Source organism: Myxocyprinus asiaticus, chromosome 4 (genome assembly GCF_019703515.2).
Source record: "Myxocyprinus asiaticus isolate MX2 ecotype Aquarium Trade chromosome 4, UBuf_Myxa_2, whole genome shotgun sequence".
Taxonomy (NCBI): Eukaryota; Metazoa; Chordata; class Actinopteri; order Cypriniformes; family Catostomidae; genus Myxocyprinus; species Myxocyprinus asiaticus.
The window spans coordinates 31,457,803-31,479,033 of record NC_059347.1 but is presented as its reverse complement, the minus strand read 5'-3'; the positions used below and the strand labels follow the sequence as shown (position 1 = coordinate 31,479,033).

Here is a 21,231-nt window from a genome sequence, read left to right as displayed (position 1 = left end):
GAAGTGTCCGAAGTCCAGGGGTTTTTGTCCAATGGTGTTGTGCTCGCTAGTAACCCCTTTCCTACTGACAAGTGGTGCATTTCACCAGACAGGAAGCAGAGCAATGACCAGACCGAGCACAATGAAAACGTTGTCCACTGACAAGGCGTCGCTGTTTCTCCCTATGTGAGATTTGAGTTCTTCCAATTTGCATTGGCTCAGGGTCGGGCTGTGATACCGGTGACCTGGCTGAAGAAGCAGACTGGGTAGGAGGATCAGCTGCCCAGGTGGCGACAGCGTTGGGTCAGACATTGATCGACTCGGATAGCCAGATCCACCAAATCATCGAAGTGCGGAGGCAAATCCAAAGAGTAAATCTCGTCCAGGATGTCGTCGGAAAGATCATGCAGAAACCGATCCCACATGGAGTGGTCATTCTACTCACAAGAAGCAGCCAGGGTGTGAAACTCGATCGCATAATCTGAGACTCGTCGATCTCCTTGAGACAGTCCAGATAAGACCCTCACCTCCTCCCGACCTTGAGCCAAGCGATCAAAAACTCAGTGGAGCTCTGTGGAAAATGCGTGATAGGAAGCGCAGCAGGGATGTGTGTTGTTCCACATGGCAGTGCCCCATTCACCAGCCCTTCCGGTGAGGAGTGTGATCAAACAAGCCACCTTCATCGTACCCAACGCGAAAGTAGAGGGCTATAAAGTGAAGAACAGGGAACATTGTGAAAGGAATTCGCTACAGAATCCAGCCTCACCTTAATACGGGGCTGGAGGGGGAATGCAGTCTTTTAAGCATCTGGTGAAGATGCTTCCTGAGAGGGGCCAGCATCGGGAGATAGGCGGAGCTGCTGCACAACAGAGGTGAGCTCAGTGATCTGCGAAGCCATCATCTCCAGAGCTCGGTTAGATGCGGAGGTTTGATCCTGCTGACGTTCCAGCAAAGCTCCCTGTTGAGAGAGGGCGGAGCAGAGTGAATTCCTCTGCTGGGTCCATACTTGACTAGACTGTTCTGTAATGAGTGACCGCGAGACAAACAGACCCAAGAGTAGGGGAACAGTTCAAAGGATTTATTTACAATAAATATGAGTAGTCACTGTGAATGTCGAGGATCCCGGCACCGTTTGCAGCACCAGGAGGGGATCTCTGAAAAGCGTGCACCATGGCCATGTAAGGGGCAATCTGTGAAGAGTGTGTACATAGAATGAGTGTGTGCATTGTGGAAGTCAGGAATAGATTAATGGAATCCTCCGTTGAAGCTTAGTAAGGTGTAGAACAATGGCCAGCAGGATAGGGCGATCTAGCTCCCAACACGCGGGCAAATACGAGGTATCCTCCATGGAAACCAAGCTGACACACAGCAAACTGGAAGGCAACCACACACCCGACACGCGGGCAACCAACAGATACACGAGACAGGACCAACTAGGCAGAGAGTAAGGTTAGTTACTTCACACAGTATCAAAGATACTGAGAACACGAAGGGCTTAAGAAGGGAGTGAATTAGAGGGGAACCAGGTGTTGCTTTGCATTCTAATTAGTGGCATGATCAGTGTTCCCCTGGGAACAATCAATGTTCCCATGGAAACACTGATCATGCATGCTGGCCACGTCTGCAAGACATGAGGGAGAGAAAATAACAAAACATACAAAACAAACCGACAAACTCACCGGAGCCGTGACATTTCTTGTCTGGCAACTGACATACATTTTGTCTTGCGTTTTGAGGGGAGGGGGGGTATTGGGCCCAGAAATAAAAGTAATACAAAATAAGTAATAGGCCCAATGTACACCTGCCATTAACATGTGTTTTCAGGGATCAAATCACAATTGGATAGCATTTGACCACATTAAGAACCAGGTGTAAATGCACCTAAGATACATTGTGATTGAATTGTGATAAGATCACTGAAACCACATTTGGAAATGGTCAGGGAGGGATTCTGACCACATTTGACAAAGGTGTAAATGCAGATGCATTTTTTGTTATCCAAATACTGTTCAACTATGTAAGTAATACTGTAGTGGACTGGATCTCTCTCTGATCATATTGGAAGTGCTTTGGAATGCAAAGTATAAATGCAATCCAACTAAAGAATGTCCAGAAATGTCAAGATGTTAAATGCTAAGTGTTTTGTTTGTTGAGATGTGTCCCTTGTTACCAGCAGGGGGAACCATCGGTGGATCTCGTGTGATCAGCCCTGATGTCCCCTTTACAATAGAGGATCTGACATCAGACCAGATCTTCTATGTCCAAGACATTCACCCGCCCAACATCCACCAGGATGTCTTCAGTTTTTACATCAGTGATGGATCAAATCAAACAGATGTTTTTGATGTCACTATAGACATACAGGTATAATAATAAAAAAATATGCAGAGTAAAAACTCCTAGTATTTTACAGAATATTTTTCAGAATCTATTTTGCTCTTACTGTAGCAGATATGCTTTGGTTTTTCTTAATTTAGTAACCGCTTCAAAGCCGTTAATGGTTGGAGCTGTGATGCAGTGGGTATTGCACATGCTTTTGACGTGTAAAGATTCAAAGCCAGCCTGCTTCTGGTCCCAATTCCCTCTCTCTCCCCAATGGTTTCCTGTCTTGCTCTACTTGCCCTGTCCTTAAAAGGCATTTAAAGCTCCTAAATAAAAGTCAAAAAGCAATGTTGATTTAATTAGAGCAGACACAGTCCCTTTTAGGAGAGATGTGTGCAATACGAGATTTCGGTAACTCTGCAGTTCATGGTTCACTCTTTATAGGGACTAAACCTGCTTCTTTAGGTTGTCAGGTCAGATATCTGTTATTTCATGTATTATCCAGTAGATCCAAAAAGTATTTGGAAACGTAAGCCACATTAAAAATGTATGAATGGCATTGCATTAGATAAGCTGCAAAACGTTGATGCTAAGGCTTTTCTCAGAACTAAATTCACTTTTCTCAGCCATTTTGCAATTTGTTTTAACCAACTGGTGAAGCTGATTTTTTGTGGATGTATGTAGTCAGTTATTAGTAGCTAGACAATTGTGCCATCATCCACCCTAATAAAACATAATGTGAGTAATTGTTTATAGTTACCTATAGGCCTATTAGAGCCATTTATCACTTTTGTTATATAACATTTATAAATAAGAAGTCATAAGATGTTATTTGACGTTATTTACAGCAAACCAAGGAGGACAGAGTCCCAATCATCTCAGTAAACAGCATCCAGGTGGAGGAGAACTCAGGTGTGGTCATCACTAACTCCTCTCTGAATGTGCTGGATCAGGACACACCTGAGAATGAGCTTCTCTTCACCATCATCAAGAAACCTACATATGGTCAGCACCTCAATTTCATTTAGTCATTTAGCAGATGCTTTTATCCAAAGTGACTTACAAAAGGAGAACATAACAAGCAATTTGTCATACAAAAGTCAACAATATCTGAAATATTGCACTACCAAGTTTTCAGAGAGGCTATATAGTATATGAAATATAGTATAGATGCCAATGCAGTAGAAAGAGACAGACAATAATTTATTATTATTATTTATTTTTATTTTATTGTTAAATAGTAAGTGCATTTAGTGTGGACTGGTTAAGTGCTCATGGAACAGATGTGTTTTCAGCTGGTTCTTGAATGCTGGGATAGTATCAGCAGATCATGTGGAGGTTGGAATCTCATTCCACCACAGAGAACAGAGAAATATCCCCAGAAGTTAGCTAAATATGACAAAACCTTGTAGGAACATCCTTATTTGGTTCAAAATGATTAATAAATAATGTATAAATATTATATAAATCCTGAATATGTTGTTATAAATCTGAATATATAGTTTGTAGGTGGTGGATGAACAGCTTAACTTCACTGCCAACGTCTCAACAACCACCCGGTCTTGCAGGTTCGTGCTTTACAACATCAGGAAAGTCAGACCTTTCATGTCCGAATATACTGCACAGCTCCTGATCCAAGCTCTGGTCATTTCAAGACTGGACTACTGTAAAGCCCTATTGGCCGGTCTGCTAGCTAGCATGCTTAAACCACTGCAGATGGTCCAGAATGCTGCAGCACATCTGGTATTTAATCAACCAAAGAGGGCTCAAGTCACCCCACTCTTGATTTCACTCCACTGGCTGAATTCAAGGCATTGACTCTGGCCTTCAGGTCAGCCAATGGAACAAAACCCTCTTTCTTCGATTTACTCCTTCAGGTCTATTTCCCAACTCACTCTCTGCAGTCAGTGAATGAGCGGCGCCTGGTCGTCCCTTTGCAAAGAGGCACAAAGTCCATTTTACATTCATTCACTTTCTCTGTTCCTCTGTGGTGGAATGAGCTTCCAACCTCCACACGATCTGCTGATATGATCTCAGCATTCAAAAAACAGCTGAAAACACATCTGTTCCATGAGAACTTAACAAACACACTAAATGCACTTAGTATTTAACAAAAAAAAAAAAAGAAATCTTGTCTGTCTCTTTCTTCTGTGCTAGCATCTTTACTTCTCCAGCCACTGTGAGAACTTGGCAGTGCGATACTGCAGATGTTGTTGACATTTGTATGACATGTTTCTTGTTACGTTCCTCATCTTAAAAATCTGCTAAATGTAAACGTAAGGATTTATAAATACATATTCAGAATTTCTATTATTGTTTCCTGTTTGGACCCCAGTGCAAACAGTTTTCTTTGAGGAAGAGGATTAGGATTAGTCTGTTGTATTCATAATTAGCTTGATATAAAAGCAAAAGAAGTTTATAATATGTCCTCATTTAGATTTAAGCAAACGTGTGTATTTTTGTCTCCATAGGGAAGCTACGCAGAAGACAGTTCTACTCGCAGCCTTTAGAGAACGGCAAGATCCTTCAGCAGGGATCCACCTTCACCTACCAGGATGTTCTAGACGAGCTGCTGGTCTATACTCCAAACGGGCATAATTCTGGGACAGACGAGATCCAGTTTTCAGTAACAGATGGCATATACACTGAGACGGGCAGTCTAGAGTTCAGCATGGACATTAGGAAGAGAGAAGGCCCTAGAGTCACTATAAACAGAGGACTACAGATTACAGCAGGTCAGTATACAACTACATTGCATTTCTCTTGCACACACTCCAACCTGTAGCCAGGTTACTCCAGATTACTAGAACGCTTTATTTTCAGTAGTCTTCATCATATCAAACATGCTTTATTACAAAATGTTGTGTCAGTTCTTTAACTGTTGCTGATTATAGTGGCATATCTGAGGGACGAATCAAAATACATTTTTGTGGTAATCAATATTATGCCACTGTAAAGGGGTTAGAGGGAAAGGAGGTGGCGAGAACCGGCTTGATAATATAAATAATAGTTTAATAAGGAACTGAACCAAAAAGACAAACACACACACACAGGTGTAGGGCAGCTGCCCATAACTCTCTCGCACTGCCGTCTCCGGTCACCTTTATACCTCTCGGTCTTGATCAGCCTAATTAGGGGCCGGGTGTGCGGGATCATGGACCGGCCCCGCCCTCCGCCCTGCCACAGCCACATATGCTGTCGATTGATCTTAACTTGTATTGAACTTAGAATACTCCTTTAAGTGATTGCATTGAACTGAATGCTATTGGCTTGGTCTTTATAGGCATGAAAATCAGTAGAGCTCATTGGCTTTGAAAGGGAGAGATGTCAGTGAATGAAAAATATGAGTCATTGTATAGAGGTGAACAAGAACGATGCGTTCTTGAACGAAACATCACTACTAGTCATTTCTATCCAGTCAGTTTCCACGCTATACTACTTTTAATGAGTGTGCCAGAAGTGCGCATATTTCCATGTCAGCCGAAGTTCAGTTGAGGTGTGTGCTAAAGTGGTTTCCGGGGCCCCTGTTCATTAGGATGCACCAATTAAACACTTCCTTTCCATAATGTTTATAATATTGTATATTATATATTTCTATACTGAGTAGCTGCTAATAAATTAACTTAGATGTCACTTCTGGTATCAGTCATATAACTCTTGTTCATACCTCTCTCAACAGGTTCCTCATCTAAGATCACAGAGCAGCATCTGAAAGGCACAGATATAGACTCAGATAACCTTAAGCTGCGGTTCACACTCACTAAAGACCCGAGCATGGGATCTTTGCTGTTGAATTCAGGCAGAAACAAGGCTCAACTATCTGTCAAAGGACCTGCCACCAGCTTCACCCAGGATGACATTAACAAAGGTTTTTGCCTTAGTTACTCTTTTTCCCACTCATACATAATCATCCACAGGGAATGGCTGAGCAGAGATTTACTGTCTCATGTGGTTTTGCGTCTTGTCTGTTAGGCTATGTGGAATACATTCATGAAAAGGGAGAGAGTGGAGGGAGCTTCTCTTTCAAGTTCAACCTGGAGGATCTGGAGGGAAACCGAATCATTGACCAGTCTTTCTTCATTAGTGTTCTGGGTACGCTGAGATGTTGTTTAGGAGCATACCAAGATGCATGTTCAGGAATGTTAGAAAAGTGTTTTAAAAGGATAGTTCACCCCAAAATTTTATTCTGTCATCATTTACTCACCAAACCCATATGACTTACTTTCTTATGCCAAACACAGTGTTCTGTTCACTGATTTTATACAATAGCACTCAATAGTGACTTTAAAGCTTTAAAAAGCACCCAAAAGTGTCATTAGAAAGTGTCACATTTCAAGTCTTCTGAGTGCATTGGATAGGTGATGGATGGAAGGATGGATTGGCTTAGACGCAAGCCGAAAAGTTGTTTTATTGTGAAAATCTTAAATGCATTCTCAATATTAATTAGTTAATATTTGTATTAAATTTCAGCTTGTTTCTCACCAAAACCTATCTAATGTCTTCAGAAGACTTGGAATATGATGCACAATTTGCATAAGCAACTTTTATGACACTTTTTTATGACACCTTTTTTTAAGCTTTAAAGTGAGTTACTATCAATTGCTATTTCATTAAAAGTAGCAAACAGGAATGTCCTTTAAAATTTCCACTTGTGTTCCACACAAAAACGACAGACAAATGGGTTTGGAACAATGTGAGGGTAAATAAATAATGACAATTTTTGGGTGAACTATTGCTTTAAAGTATTAAACGCGAACTCTCTCTCTCTCTCTCTCTCTCTCTCTCTCTCTCTCTCTCTCTTTTTCAGAGGACAGACTCCCTCCCACAGTGGTGGTTAATAAGGGTTTGGTTTTGGATGAGAATTCTTTGAAGAAGATAACAACACTGCAGCTCTCCTCTACTGATCAGGACAGTGAGCCAGGCGAACTCATTTATAGAATCACCAAACAACCCCAGCTCGGCCATCTAGAAAAATTCAACAAACCAGGTACACAAACACACACATACATATACAGTACACTCCATACATCAGGACTATTCAACTCTGCTTGTGGAAGGCTGACATCCTGCAAAGTTTAGCTCTAACCCTTATTAAACACACCTAAACCAGCTAATCAAGGTCTTCAGGACTACTTGAAAATTACAGGCAGGTGTGTACGAACAGGGTTTTGAACTAAACTGCAGGACAGTGGCCCTCTAGGAAGGGTTTGAAAAGCCATGCCATACATCTTATGTATCTTGTATTTAGTCATTTCAGCTGGTCTGTGGGGCATTTATAGTGGTGGCAAATGATTTTACATTATTATTTGATACTGACTGCAATATTTGAAGTGGTGGACTGCTGGTCACTGAGGGAGTTTTATTGAGGCTTGATGCTGTTGCAGGAACACGCATTAGCATGTTTACCCTCCATACAACACACTGCCTGACTGTATTACTCACTCACAAATCTGTTACATAAATGCACACACATACTGCTTCTCCTTAAAGAAATACATATACACAGGCACTACAGCATCATTGTTATTCATGCCTGTATAGGAGATTTAATCTATAGAAGCAGGAGAGATCATAATCTATATTTAAAGTCTGCAGTGCTGATGCTCTGTAGGGGGAAATATGTTTATAAATGTTGGCCACAGCTGACCAATGCATTTGAAGTGTTTTCATGGAAGATATAGTTGATTTCATATCTCAACATTATATTAAACTGAAGACTGAGGACAAGATGGGAGCCAACCGATACATCTCAAGGCTCCAGGGTGCGACTAAATGGGCGCATTTTGATAGAGGTCACACTGGTGCAACTTTAAAATTATTATACGCTGCCATTTTATGATGCACATGGGAAACATGAAAAACAGAAAACTCTGAAAGAGCACTACCAGGCTGAATCAATCATCTGCGCAGTGCAGATTGGTTTTCAGTAGCATCACAGACCAATTTGAACAGCGCTTACTGTGCGAACTATTTTGAAGCACGGCATGACCTGACCCATTTGAATTTGGCACAGAATTCTCCTTTACAAATCGCTGATGCAACCCAATTGACTCAATTCTTAAAAGGGTAGTTCCCCAAAAATGAAAATTCTGTTGTCATTTACTCACCCTCGTGATATTTCAAGCCCGTATGATTTTCTTTCTTCTGTGGAACTCAAAAGAAGATGTTAGGCAGAATAATAGCCTTAGTCACCATTCACTTTCATTCTACATATTTTGTGTCCCATTCAAGAAAGAAAGTCACGAGTTTGGAACAACATGAGGGTAAATAAATGATGACAGAGTTTTCATTTTTGGGTGAACTATCCCTTTAAACTACTTGAAACCATATTAATTAATCATGACATTCTAAACAGCATTGATGAGGAAAACAGGAGAAAACTTAGTGCCATGCACAACTGTAATTAGAAGACTTTTCAATCATTCATCCTTTAAATATTTCACTCTAAAAGGCCCTTCATCTGTAGAACCCAGTGGCACCAGTGCCGCTGCACTCATATGGTATTCTGCAGCCCTGCATCTTCATCAGGACACCATATGCAGTTGTTTGATGTGTGGAGATATGTTTTCATTTTCCTCTCTCTCTGGGCTACAGCCTCAGTCAATGGTAGTATATGGAACATGTTATATTTATTCATTTCATTTGATCTGTAGGGCATTTATAATGATTTCAAATGCATTATTATTTGATGACAAATGCAGTATATGAAGTGGTGGGTTGTTGGTCACTGGTGAGTTTCACTGTAATATGATGTTCTTGCAGGAACACACATCAGCACATTCACCCAGGCTGACCTGACCACCCGGAACATTCAGTATGTCCATACCAGTGTAGAGGAGATACACTCAGATGACTTCACCTTCACTGTGTCTGACGGAGCTAATGAGGTATACACTCACACTCACATACACACACACACACACATGCACACTTATTCCCCCACAGTATTTCCCCCCTTTTATTTTCTCTGTCTTTATTTCACCTCCTTTATTCCCATTACAAACACGGGCATGCCCACATACACAGACAAACACTAATTAGAGCAGACTAAGCTGGTCAGGGAAAGAGATTAGCATAGTGGAGCTTTAAAGTTCTCCCACAGTGCTTTGAAACAGGATTGAATGCTCAGTTGCAAAACCCTTTTACCATTTAGAATCTAAAATGAGTTGTAAATACACTTTGTGTTTGTATTGTGCTGCTTAATTAATGTACTAAATTTCCTGTGCTCCCTTTAGTTAAATTGTCATATAATGTTTAATAAAATCAGCACTTTTATTTTTACTTACTTTAATTATCAGTTTGACTTTAGCAGCCAATGGACTGAAACTGCTTTCATTTATGGTCGCTCTATGTCTGTACAGTTAACACTGATTGGTTGATTGTGAAAATTAATCAAATTTATGTAAATGAATGAAAGAATTTGATTATGTACTGCAGAATATTTGAGCTTGAATATATATATAAAACATTTAATTACTGAGTGTTGTTTATATTTAATTATTACACACAGCAGGGTGATTAGGATCAGGTATTGTATCATCCTGAATGGGTTTATTTTGCAGTCTTTATTTTGCTTTTGTACTTGTAATGACTGGCTGGCTGTACATTCTTTTTCTCTGTCCAAACTAATGTAAATATTTGAGTGTTGAATGTTGTGTGTGTCTTTCAGATCTCACAGACATTCTATATCACGATCCGACCAGTGGATGACTCTCTGCCCGTGCTGCTGGTGCCAGGGATGAGGGTTCAGGAGGGAGTGAGGAAGACTATCACTGAGTTTGAGCTGAAAGCTACAGATGCTGACACTGAGGTATCACTACGACAAGACAGATGATCGGTTAACTCAGTCTGTGCATGTATTTTCTTTAAAAAAAATAAAAAATAATAATAATTATACATTATTTTTTTTATTTTATTTTTTATTTTTCACCTTTTTCTCCCGATTTGGAATGGCCAATTTCCAATGTGCTTTTAAGTCCTCGTGGTCACATAGTGATTTGCCTCAGTCCGGGTGGCGGAGGACGAATCCCAGTTGCCTCCGCGTCTGAGATCGTCAACCCGCGCATCTTATCACGTGGCTTGTTGAGCACATTGCCACGGAGACATAGCGCGCGTGGAGGCTTCACGCAACCCACCGCGGCATCCACGCTCAACTCACCACGCGCCCCACCGAGAACGAACCACATTATATGCCGATTACGAGGAGGTTACCCCATGTGACTGTACCCTCCCTAGCAACTGGGCCAATTTGGTTGCTTAGGAGACCTGGCTGGAGTCACACAGTACGCCCTGGGATTCGAGCTAGCGAACTCCAGGGGTGGTAGCCAGCGTCTTTTACCACTGAGCTACCCAGACCCCATAATTATACATTATTGTTTAAAGACAACTGTATGTTTAGTGCTGCTGTATGTTATCTAATTGAATCTCATATGTCTGTGCTCAAGTGCTTCATAGTGCTGATTTCATTTTATTTCTAATCATGTTTAACTGTCTCTCTTTCTCTCTCTTGAAATCTATTAGGAGGACTCTGTATCGTTCACTATTGTTCAGGCTCCTCGTCATGGTACCATTGAGCGCACAATTAATGGTCAACATTACCGTCAGACAAACACTTTCACTATGGACGACATCTATCAAAACCGCATCAGTTACAACCATGATGGCAGTAACTCACTCAAAGACAGATTCACCTTCACTGTCGGTGACGGCACCAACATGTTCTTTATCATTAAAGACGATGGAAAAGAGGTTGGTAGACTTCCTGAGTTATTTGAGAGCTTGTCCATGTGGCTAGTTGTCTTGACAACAGTTGTCTTCAGTGTTATTATAATGTTATTGTTTCTGTGTGCCTGTGAGTACCATTCAGATCAGTGGTTAAGCATTACTGATCATCACTGACTCTTGAAATATTTATTACTCTTTGAAATATATGGTCTGCACCCAATCTTATGTGGTTACCACCATGTAGGGCAGCCTTTCTAAAAATGTCCTCACAAATATAGTTATAACTTCAAAAACCTGCTTGTGAGGATGGTCCTTCACAAAAAAAAAAAAAAAAAAAAAAAAAACGTAATTAATTAAGGGATTATACAGTATATTATCATATTTCACATTAAAAATGCCAGAGGTTTAGGGTTAGGGCTAAGGTTAGCGTTAGTATACCGCAGGGTCAGAAATTGACTAGAGTTTAAAATGCCATAGAAAGTTACAAACATGCAGTTAGATATTTAAAATTTTGCGGCATCAATTTGTATCTAACATTTGATCAAATTTAAAACAAAATATTTTTAATTTTTAACAACAGACAAGTGTTGATAAAAGAGAAGCTTATATGAAGTGATTTGTGATATTAAAAGTAACATCTGCAATTGTTCAGATTTAGAATTTGTTGAAATTCTTTCATTCAATTACATCTTTTTTATGTAAATGGACTACATGTGTTTTTATATGGCTATACAAAATATTAGGTAACACTTTACAATAAGGTTCCATTTGTTAACATTTGTTAATGCATTAGGTATCCTGAACAAACCATTAACAATACTTTTTACAGCATTTATTAAACTTAATGTTAGTTAATAAAAATACAATTGTACATTGTTAGTTCATAGTGCATTAACTAATGTAAACTAATACAACTTTTGATTTTAAAAATGTATTAGTATATGTTGAAATTAACATTAACTAAGATTAAAAATGTTGTAAAAGTATTGTTCGTTGTTAGTTCATGTTAACTAATGTTAACAAATGGAACCTTATTGTAAAGTGTTACCAAATATGGAAACACAGATATGGATTATCTTAAAAGATCCAGTCTATTTGTATAACCTATCCATTTAGGCAACATGTCAGCAGCCTCCACCAACGCCCCCATCCAATCCTGATTCTCTCTTTCCTCGTCATAATAATTCCATCTATCAGCAATCGCTTTTTCCTGCTCTTGCTGTGTCAGCTTACTGTCAGCTGCTCTGGGAGGTGAATAGTCTCTCAGTGGACGTTGGAAAAGGGGCATCTCACTTTGTCATAAAATGAAAAAATATCAGCCCTATGACAGTATTTAATCAGGGAGGCCTGAAACACCATTACTCAGCACCAGTGGCAGGCTGTGCATTTAAAGTCTATGCCTTCATTGTGATTCATGCATTAAGAAAACACAGTTTCACAATGAATAAGACACCCTATGCCTTTGGGCATCATACATTATGTCGCAGATAACTAGTAATACCAATTGACATTTTAAAAACATGTCCATGCACGAAAGCCAGAACTTGAAATAACACAATGCTCAAGGCTAATTTTAACTGCAGCCTGACTGTTTTGTGAAATGAACTTCTCCCGAACAGACATTCAAAGATCATAATTTTTCATATGAATCTACCAAGGAGGTCTATAATACCTGGAAAAATCTATCTAATAATATTTGCGATTTAAATGTTGCATTCAATAAATTTCGTTTCGTCAGGGTACACGGTTCTGCTGCGTTTCATTCAAGTTGCATGTGGGATATTCCTACTTGATATCTCCGTACATAAATGCATTCCATTCCCCGATGACGTTTAAGGAAACAAAACTGCAATGCTCCTGTTAGCTTAGCAGGGGTTTGACTCTCATTAGAGATGTCTCCTAGCAACCCAACTGATAAACAATGCTGCAGCTAGCATTTGTGCTTCAGGTGTACGATTATCAAAAGAGATTATAATTTTCCATGTTTTATACACCTGCTTCTGCAGGCATTTGTTAAACAAGCTTTAATATCATGTAATGTGGAAACAAAGTCATTTATCGATATTACTTAATAAAGTGAATGTTTATCAGTTTGTATATCTCCCTGAGTGTCGACATGTTTGTGTGACATCATGCACCTGCATCTCGATGAAATCAGAGTTGAGAATTTCTGCACGAGCCTACAAGTTGTAATTCTGACTTAAAGATGCATTTCATTGCACTTTTCCTATTAGGAAGTTGTAAAATTAGACTTTCCGAGTTGAATGGAACGCAGCACTACTTATCAAAACTTGATCCGACACCGAATTCTCAAGCAGCCTAATTTACACTTAGAAAACTCCTGATGTTGCTATAACAATGCAAAAAGCACTTACCAATTTACTTGAAGTGAAAATCAGTCCTCCTTTCATGTTTAATAAAGTAAGCAATCACATGGACATGCAGAACATCTCGTGTTTTTAAATCCATAAGGATCTCTTTCTCAGCGGCAATACCAGCAGTGATGACAGTCAACTCGTCAGACAGCTTGATCTTACGCTTTTCGCTCTTGAATTAAGTACATCACTTAAAGCGTGTTTGTGTCACTCAAGGCCAGCTAGAAGGCCTCGACTGGGACATATCCTAAAGACCACACCACAAGAACAAATAAATCAGTCTGATTGGCTAATGAATCTGACAATCTAACTTTAGTTGCTCATTCATTTGCACTGTTGAGGGATTCTGTGGAAATTCTGAAGGCCTGACGGGGTGGAGCTCAGACTCACGCGCTGCTTTGGATTCGGGCATGCTATTTTTGAAACAGTTGTCACACTTCGCTTGTAAGCATCGAGGAATAAATTCTGACTGGATCAACTTTTCGTTTTTCTCTATTTGTTTGTAGTTGAATTAGGAGTGGAAAGCGATTAAAAATACTTAGGCAAAAAGGTGATTGAGAATGAAAGGATGAAAAATATTTAATATTTATATTTGACATGTTAGGCCAGCAGAGAAGGCTTTGCTGGCCCTGAGAGATCGCCACTGATCAGTACTTTAGAAATCAAGTCTTACTGTACATTAGAATGTAAATACTGTAGACTCTGATTGAGGACTGAACGGTGATTAAAGTGAGTGTTGTTGGTAAAGTGGAAGCAATTACTCTTATAAGAATAAATGAAAAGTGTTCTGTCAGCCAAGAGATTTAACGCTTGTCCTTTGTTACAGGTCATTACAGCTGCTCCACAAAAGTTTAAAATTGACATTTTACCTGTTGATGATGGAACCCCTCGAATTGTCACCAACTTGGGCTTGCAGTGGCTGGAGTACATGGACAATAAGGTAGATAATCACTATCATAGAAAACCCAGTTTTATATTTAGAATCACATAGCAGTTGGATTAATCCAAATGAATGTTCAGTCAGCTGCACTGAGATGTTGACATCATGACAAACAGTGCACTTTTGCCTCCTACTGGCTTTTTCTTGCATGACAACAAAAGCAAGAGAGTTTTGCACTATTACAGAATTCACTGTAACCTACTGGAAAGTACTGAATAACATTTTGATGTGAATTGTGGTTATAGTCCACCAATCTGATCTCCAAGAAAGAGCTCTTCACTATTGATCCAGACACTGATGATGGACAGCTGACTTATGAAGTCACTTCAGAACCGAAACATGGCTACCTGGAGAGTAAACTCAAATCTGGCAAACCTATCACCTCTTTCACGCAAGGTATTACTGACACTACACAGTGGATAAAATCTCTTTAAAGTAACTATAGTGTTATAACTTGTTTGGAGCCACCTGTACAGAACACTGTATACTGGTAGTTACAGTTACACAGAATTTATTATGGATCTCCTGACATATTAAGTATGACTGCATTATGTTTTGCCATCACAAAAACATTGCCTAATGAACAGATTGGCTGTTATTACAGGACTACTTGCCAAATAAATAAAATGACATGAAATATTGTTTTGAGAACTATTTTATAAAAATAAATAGAATAGGAATTATACAAGAGATATGAAACTAGCAAGGCTATTCATAGTAGGAAATTGGTTGCCTGGGACACAGTCAATACAGTTCATCAGTCATTATGCATAAATATTTGACCACAGAATGGTGCAATTGACTGATCACAATCAAGTGTTTCAGAGAGCCACGTTATAACCTTAAAGGAATACTTCAGCCAAAAATGAAAATTCTTCCATCATTTACTCACTCTCATGCCATCCCAGATGTATATGACTTTCTTTCTTCTGCTGAACACAAACAAGGATTTTTAGAAGAATATATCAGCTCTGTTTGGTCGATTCAATGGAAGTGAATGATGGCCAGAACTTTGAAGCTCCAAAAAGCACATAAAGGCAGCATAAAAATAATCCATACGACTCCAGTGGTTTAATCCATGTCTTCAGAAGTGATATGATAACTGTGGGTTAGAAACAGATCAATATTGAAGTAATTTTCTACTATAAATTCTCCTCCCTGCCCAGCAGGTGGCAATATGCACAAAGAATGCAAATTGTCAAAAACAAAAGAAGGATGTGGAAGTGAAAGTCAAGGTGGTCATTTATATTAAAAAAGGACTAAAATATTGATATGTTTCTCGCCCACACCCATCATATCACTTCTGAAGATAAGTATCAAAACACTGGAGTCAAATGGATTACTTTTATGCTGCATTTATGTGCTTTTTGGAGCTTCAAAGTTCTGGCCACTTCCATTGAATCGACCAACAGAGCTGATATATTCTTCTAAAAATCTTTGTTTGTGTTCAGCAGAATAAAGAAAGTCATACACATCTGCGATGGCATGAGGGTGAGTATTTATGGGAAATTTTTGGGAGAACTATCCCTTTAAATAATGCTTTCTTGCAGCTGACATTAACCTGGGCCTTATCCGTTACGTTCTGAATGAGAACAACGATCAGGAGACTATGGACAACTTCAAGTTCCTTGTGAAGGACAGCAAGCCCAACATCGTCAGTGACAATGTGTTCCACATTCAGTGGTCCCTCATCAGCTTTGAGCACAAAAGGTATGTCTGTCTTGAATTTTGTCCTTTAGGAAATCACAAACTGTGCTTCTTATGGTTTATGCACAGTGACATGGATCACATACTGTAAATAACATTTATTTCATGAAAAATCTTTGTGGTCTTCTGTCTGCAGCTACAATGTGAGTGAGAAAGATGGAACTGTGTCAGTCACAGTAAAGAGGACTGGCAATTTGAACCAATATGCCATTGTGCTGTGCTGTACCGAACAGGGCACTGCAACCTCCACCTCCAGCATGGGCTCTCTGCCCGGACAGCAGGACTATGTTGAATACGCAGGACAGGTACAGTATGTCCTAATGTTGACTGGTTTACTGATCAGAGGCTGTGAATTTATAATACAGTCTACTACACTTACATAATTAAAATCTCCTCGATTTAATAGACAGATTGTGAGCAGGGTTTACACCGTCACGAAAAACCTGGAAATATTAGGGAACTTTAAATTGTGTTTTTCAGGCCTGGAAAAGTCTTGGAAATTTCTGTAATGACTATAATTTTTTCTAGTTATGCTGTGCTTAAATATGTCTTTGGCTAAATATTGCTCTAGTGTAGAGAAAAACTTGCTTGCAAGCCATAATAATGTCTGAGTCACAAACGGTTGGAAAGGTCATGGTTAGTCAATGATATTAATATGGTTAGTATAGAACTTCTGAAGCTGAACATTTAGAAGCTCTTTAATGTGGTTCCCAAGGTTCAGTTTGATGAAAGAGAAGACTCTAAGGTTTGCACCATCGTGATCAACGATGACCGGGTCTTTGAGAACACCGAGAGCTTTAATGTGGAGCTGAGTATGCCAGTGTATGCCCTGCTGGGGTCAGTGACCCGAGCTAAAGTAAACATCAATGACACAGAGGATGAGCCCACCTTGCAGTTCGATAAGAAGGCCTACCACGTCAACGAGAGCACTGGCTTTATCTTTGCTCCTATTGAGAGAAAAGGTCAGTGGACTACTTCCTACAAAAGGAAATCAGAGTTGTTGTTTTTTTAAAGCTCTTCAGATATGTTCCTAATCCTACTGCAAACATTAATCATGGCATCAGAATTATATATCCAATTTCTTGTTTCAGTAAAGGAATGTTTACATAGAGAAAAATCTGTTCACAGTAATTATGTTGAATAACACATAACGGCATAAATTCATCTGCCTAGAAGAGTTGTCCCATCACTAAAATGATTGTCAATGTAATTTTGTAAGTGCATTGCTTTGCGTGTATTTTTTCTTTGAAAATATTTTCTGTGGTAACAAGCCACAAATCCTGTTGATAGAGCTGAATCTACAGTGCCATGGCAAACTTTGCACAAGTTGTGAGCTTGCAGTCTGAATTGAATGTGATGAGGAAAAAAAGACACATTATAAAACAATTATTTTGCATTGTCTTCACTGGCTGCTCTCAAAAACAAACAAACAGCACAACTATCATGTAGTCCAAACAAATGTTGTGTATTTATGAGCATATGACTCTTACGACCCAGTTATTTTAGTGAATCACTTAAAAAGACTCACAAACTCACAATTTAATAATAATAAATAAGACAAAATGAATAAAGTAAAAACAATAAATTTGAAAAAATACATAAAAAGTTTCAAATAAAAAAATCATGGTCATTGCTCATTTGCTTAAGCTGAGATCTCGTCTGTCCTCCAGGTGACACCAGCAGCACAGTCTCTGCTCTCTGCTATACTGTGCCTAAATCAGCCAGGGGTAGCAGCCTGCACGCTCTGGAGTCCGGTTCTGACTATAAGACCCGCGGTATGAGCAGTGAGAACCGAGTCATCTTTGGTCCAGGTGTGAGCATGTCTACGTGTGATGTAAAGCTGATTGATGACAGTGAGTATGAGCTCTCTGAGGAGTTTGAGCTGGTGCTGTCAGACGCCTCAGATAATGCACGCATGGGTGACGTCTCTGTGGCTAAAGTCATCATAGATGGGCCAAATGATGCCTCCACTGTCTTCCTGGGAAATAGCTCCTTCACCTTCAGTGAAGATGCAGGTTGGTGGAGTTTGGTTGTTGTACTGTAGGTAGTCAGCAATGCTGTGCAAAATGGATTACTTTTTTGACGATATTTAATATCTCAATGTTTACGTATTTGCTCTGAAATTCTTAATGTTTTTTTTTTAATTATTTTTGAAACCATATTCTTGTTGCCAATTAGGTAAAATGTTTATGCAAGAAGTAAAAAACAGCAAAAATCTAGTTAAAAGAATCAAGACATGTTTTTCACTAAATTAAATCTAAATGAAGAATATTTAATCATTTTCATTTGTATGCATTAATATAGTAATACATAGTCATAAACAGCCATATTTACCTATCTGTATATTTTATGCTTAAGCATTTTAATACATGTAAATGCCACACAGGGAAGTCAGTGAACATTTCTGAGTGGTGGCACAAATGAAACAGTTGACTGAGTTTTGAATCAATTCGTAGAAATAGACAAGTGAATTACTGAATTCAAACTTTCAAAATCTTTTTTGCCACTTAAGATGAGAGATGCTATTAAAACATATTTTGTAACACTCTCATACTCAAAGGAAGGATCGCAAAATGAGTCACAAGGAAACTTAATGGCCAAATGAAAAGTGTATTAAAATCACATTTTAAATCACTGGTAGAATCATTGCGAATATATTGTGGATATAATTATGATGTATCACCCAGTAGTCAGCATACAGTGATTCTACACTGATATAACAATGTGTAGCTTTACTTTTGGGCATTTCTTGAACTTGTGTGGAGAAGAACAAGAACAAATCAAAAGCAACTATTTATTCAGCATTTAGTAATCTTTTTGTAACAATATGTATATAAAACTGATTGTGAGTTATGTTCCCCCAGGCACCATTGAAATCCCTGTTCTGAGGCAGGGCAGTGACATGTCCTCCGTGACCTCTGTGTGGTGTGCCACACGTCCTGCAGAACAGGATTCAGCCACGCCCGGTATGGACTACATTCCAAGTTCCAAAAAGGTGGAGTTTAAGCCAGGCAAGACTGAGGAGGTAATTCAACTCTTAACTTTTATCACATGTCTACTGACATAGTGTAAGATGATTGGTGTTTAAAGGCTCCATTTCAGTGTAATCAAGTTAGATGTCTTATAATGAAATCACTTGCATTATCTGTTTACTCTTTCCTAGACATGCAGTTTGACTATAATGGATGACATCCAGAATCCTACCATTGAAGGGAAAGAGTCCTTCATCGTGTTTCTTAGCTCTCCCAATGGAGCGGTACTCACTGAGCCATATGAAGCCTCTGTTTACATCACTGACACCAGTCAAGACAGTGCGTTCATTTGCCAATTACAAAAGGGATAGTTCACCCAAAAATTGAAAATGTGGTCATCATTTACTCACCCTGATGTCATTACAAACCTAATGACTTTCTTTCTTATGTGGAACACAAAGGGAAATGTTAGGCAGAATGTTACCCATGTCACCATCCACTTTCATTGTATGGAAAAATGATGCAATGAAAGTGAATGGTGACTGAGGCTGCCATTCTGCCCAAGGTCTCCTTGTGGGTTCCACATAAAACAAAAGTTTGGAACAAAACGAGGGTGAACAAATGATGACAGAATTAAAATTTTTGTGTGAAGTATCCCTTTAACAACCATGTAACATCAGATGAAGTTACTTATGGAGTAAATGCTTTCTCATTGCAGTACCTAGCATGCAGTTTGAGAAATTGGCATATACAGTGAAGGAGAAAGATGGCATCCTGCATATCCCGATTTTTAGGACAGGAGATCTGATGTACAAGTCTTCTGTCCGTTGTTTTACACGCACCATGTCTGCTATGGTGATGGATGACTTTGAGGAGAGGAGAAATGCAGATGACTTCAGAATCACCTTCCAAAAAGGGGATAAGGTGCTGCTTCTTTCAAACAAAATGTGTTTTGTCAATGATTAATAAGTTGGATGTAGGACATTGTGTAGTTATGTGCAGGTGTAGAAAATTCCCCTTTATGAGATGGTCTTGTTTCAGATGGCCTCAGTTGTCAGGTTTAGGGATAAGAGTAGACCATTTTAAACAATATTTATGTTGATCTTGAAATATATTGCTTCTGATTGGCAGGTGAAAAATTGTACAGTACTGATTCAAGATGACTCAGTGTTTGAGCCTGAAGAGGAGTTTCAGGTCCACCTTGGCAGCCCACATGGTGACCACTGGATTGGAGCCATGACTGGAGTCAATGACATTGTTACTGTGACCATCACAAATGATGAAGATGGTGGGTAGTTATCTTGTAGCTTAAAAAATGCAAACATTAAAACTATGTAACATTCAAACTTCCTGAAAAAAAAAAAAGGTTCAAAAAGTCTGAGTTGTACACCATGCTTTTCAGCACCTACAATTGAGTTTGAGCAAGCCTCATACCAAGTTCGTGAGCCCCCTGGCCCAGATGGAATTGAGGTTTTGAACATCAAGGTAATTCGTAAAGGAGACCTTGACCGCACCTCCAAGATCCGATGCAGCACAAGGGATGGATCGGCCCAATCAGGTGTGGACTATAACCCCAAGAGTCGAGTCCTTAAGTTCAGCCCTGGTAAGTCATGGCTTCAGCAAGTTCTAATCTCTTTTACCTAAACATAATAATTCTGTTTTAACGATTTCCTCTCTTATTGCGGACAGGTGTGGACCACATCCTCTTTAAGGTAGAGATCCTGTCAAATGAAGACAGAGAGTGGCATGAGTCTTTCTCGCTGGTCCTTGGTCCTGATGACCCTGTTGAAGCTATGCTTGGAGAGATCAGCATGGCAACAGTGACCATTCTAGATCAAGAAGCTGCAGGAAGTCTCATCCTTCCAGCTCCACCTGTTGTAAGAGACTACTGAATACTTGTTTAGTTTTTTCATTTCCACATTTTCTCTCAACATTTCTCAACACACTATGCATTAAAACTAATGAAGCTTTTCTTTGATCCTTTAATCTATTTTATATCAGCTCCACTGAGTTATTTAAGCCTTAAGATCTGAAAGACAACAGGCCTGTCATTTGTTTTTGTTTTTTAACCGTTCTGTTTTTATAATTAATAGATCAACTTGTACAGATAAAGATTATTTCTGTAAGAAATATGTGGAAAAATGAAGAACCATTTTTTATTTATATCTGCGTTTTGACACAATAATAACTACATAATCATTAATGTAATATG

General features: G+C 39.2%; 1 protein-coding gene across 1 annotated transcript in view; it reads left to right on the top strand.

The window, feature by feature from the left end:
• Nucleotides 1-21,231, top strand: part of LOC127433097 (extracellular matrix organizing protein FRAS1-like) — a 197,196-nt gene that overhangs the window by 161,206 nt on the left and 14,759 nt on the right. The window contains exons 42-62 of the mRNA XM_051684764.1: nt 2,153-2,343; nt 3,150-3,306; nt 4,773-5,036; nt 5,981-6,169; nt 6,274-6,393; nt 7,109-7,288; nt 9,064-9,188; nt 9,971-10,111; nt 10,822-11,049; nt 14,227-14,340; nt 14,586-14,736; nt 15,891-16,050; nt 16,184-16,352; nt 16,763-17,009; nt 17,718-18,062; nt 18,912-19,072; nt 19,211-19,358; nt 19,738-19,943; nt 20,151-20,307; nt 20,422-20,622; nt 20,709-20,896. Of these exons, the coding sequence (XP_051540724.1) occupies nt 2,153-2,343; nt 3,150-3,306; nt 4,773-5,036; nt 5,981-6,169; nt 6,274-6,393; nt 7,109-7,288; nt 9,064-9,188; nt 9,971-10,111; nt 10,822-11,049; nt 14,227-14,340; nt 14,586-14,736; nt 15,891-16,050; nt 16,184-16,352; nt 16,763-17,009; nt 17,718-18,062; nt 18,912-19,072; nt 19,211-19,358; nt 19,738-19,943; nt 20,151-20,307; nt 20,422-20,622; nt 20,709-20,896 (3,842 nt within the window). The remainder of the gene's footprint in view (nt 1-2,152; nt 2,344-3,149; nt 3,307-4,772; nt 5,037-5,980; nt 6,170-6,273; nt 6,394-7,108; nt 7,289-9,063; nt 9,189-9,970; nt 10,112-10,821; nt 11,050-14,226; nt 14,341-14,585; nt 14,737-15,890; nt 16,051-16,183; nt 16,353-16,762; nt 17,010-17,717; nt 18,063-18,911; nt 19,073-19,210; nt 19,359-19,737; nt 19,944-20,150; nt 20,308-20,421; nt 20,623-20,708; nt 20,897-21,231) is intronic.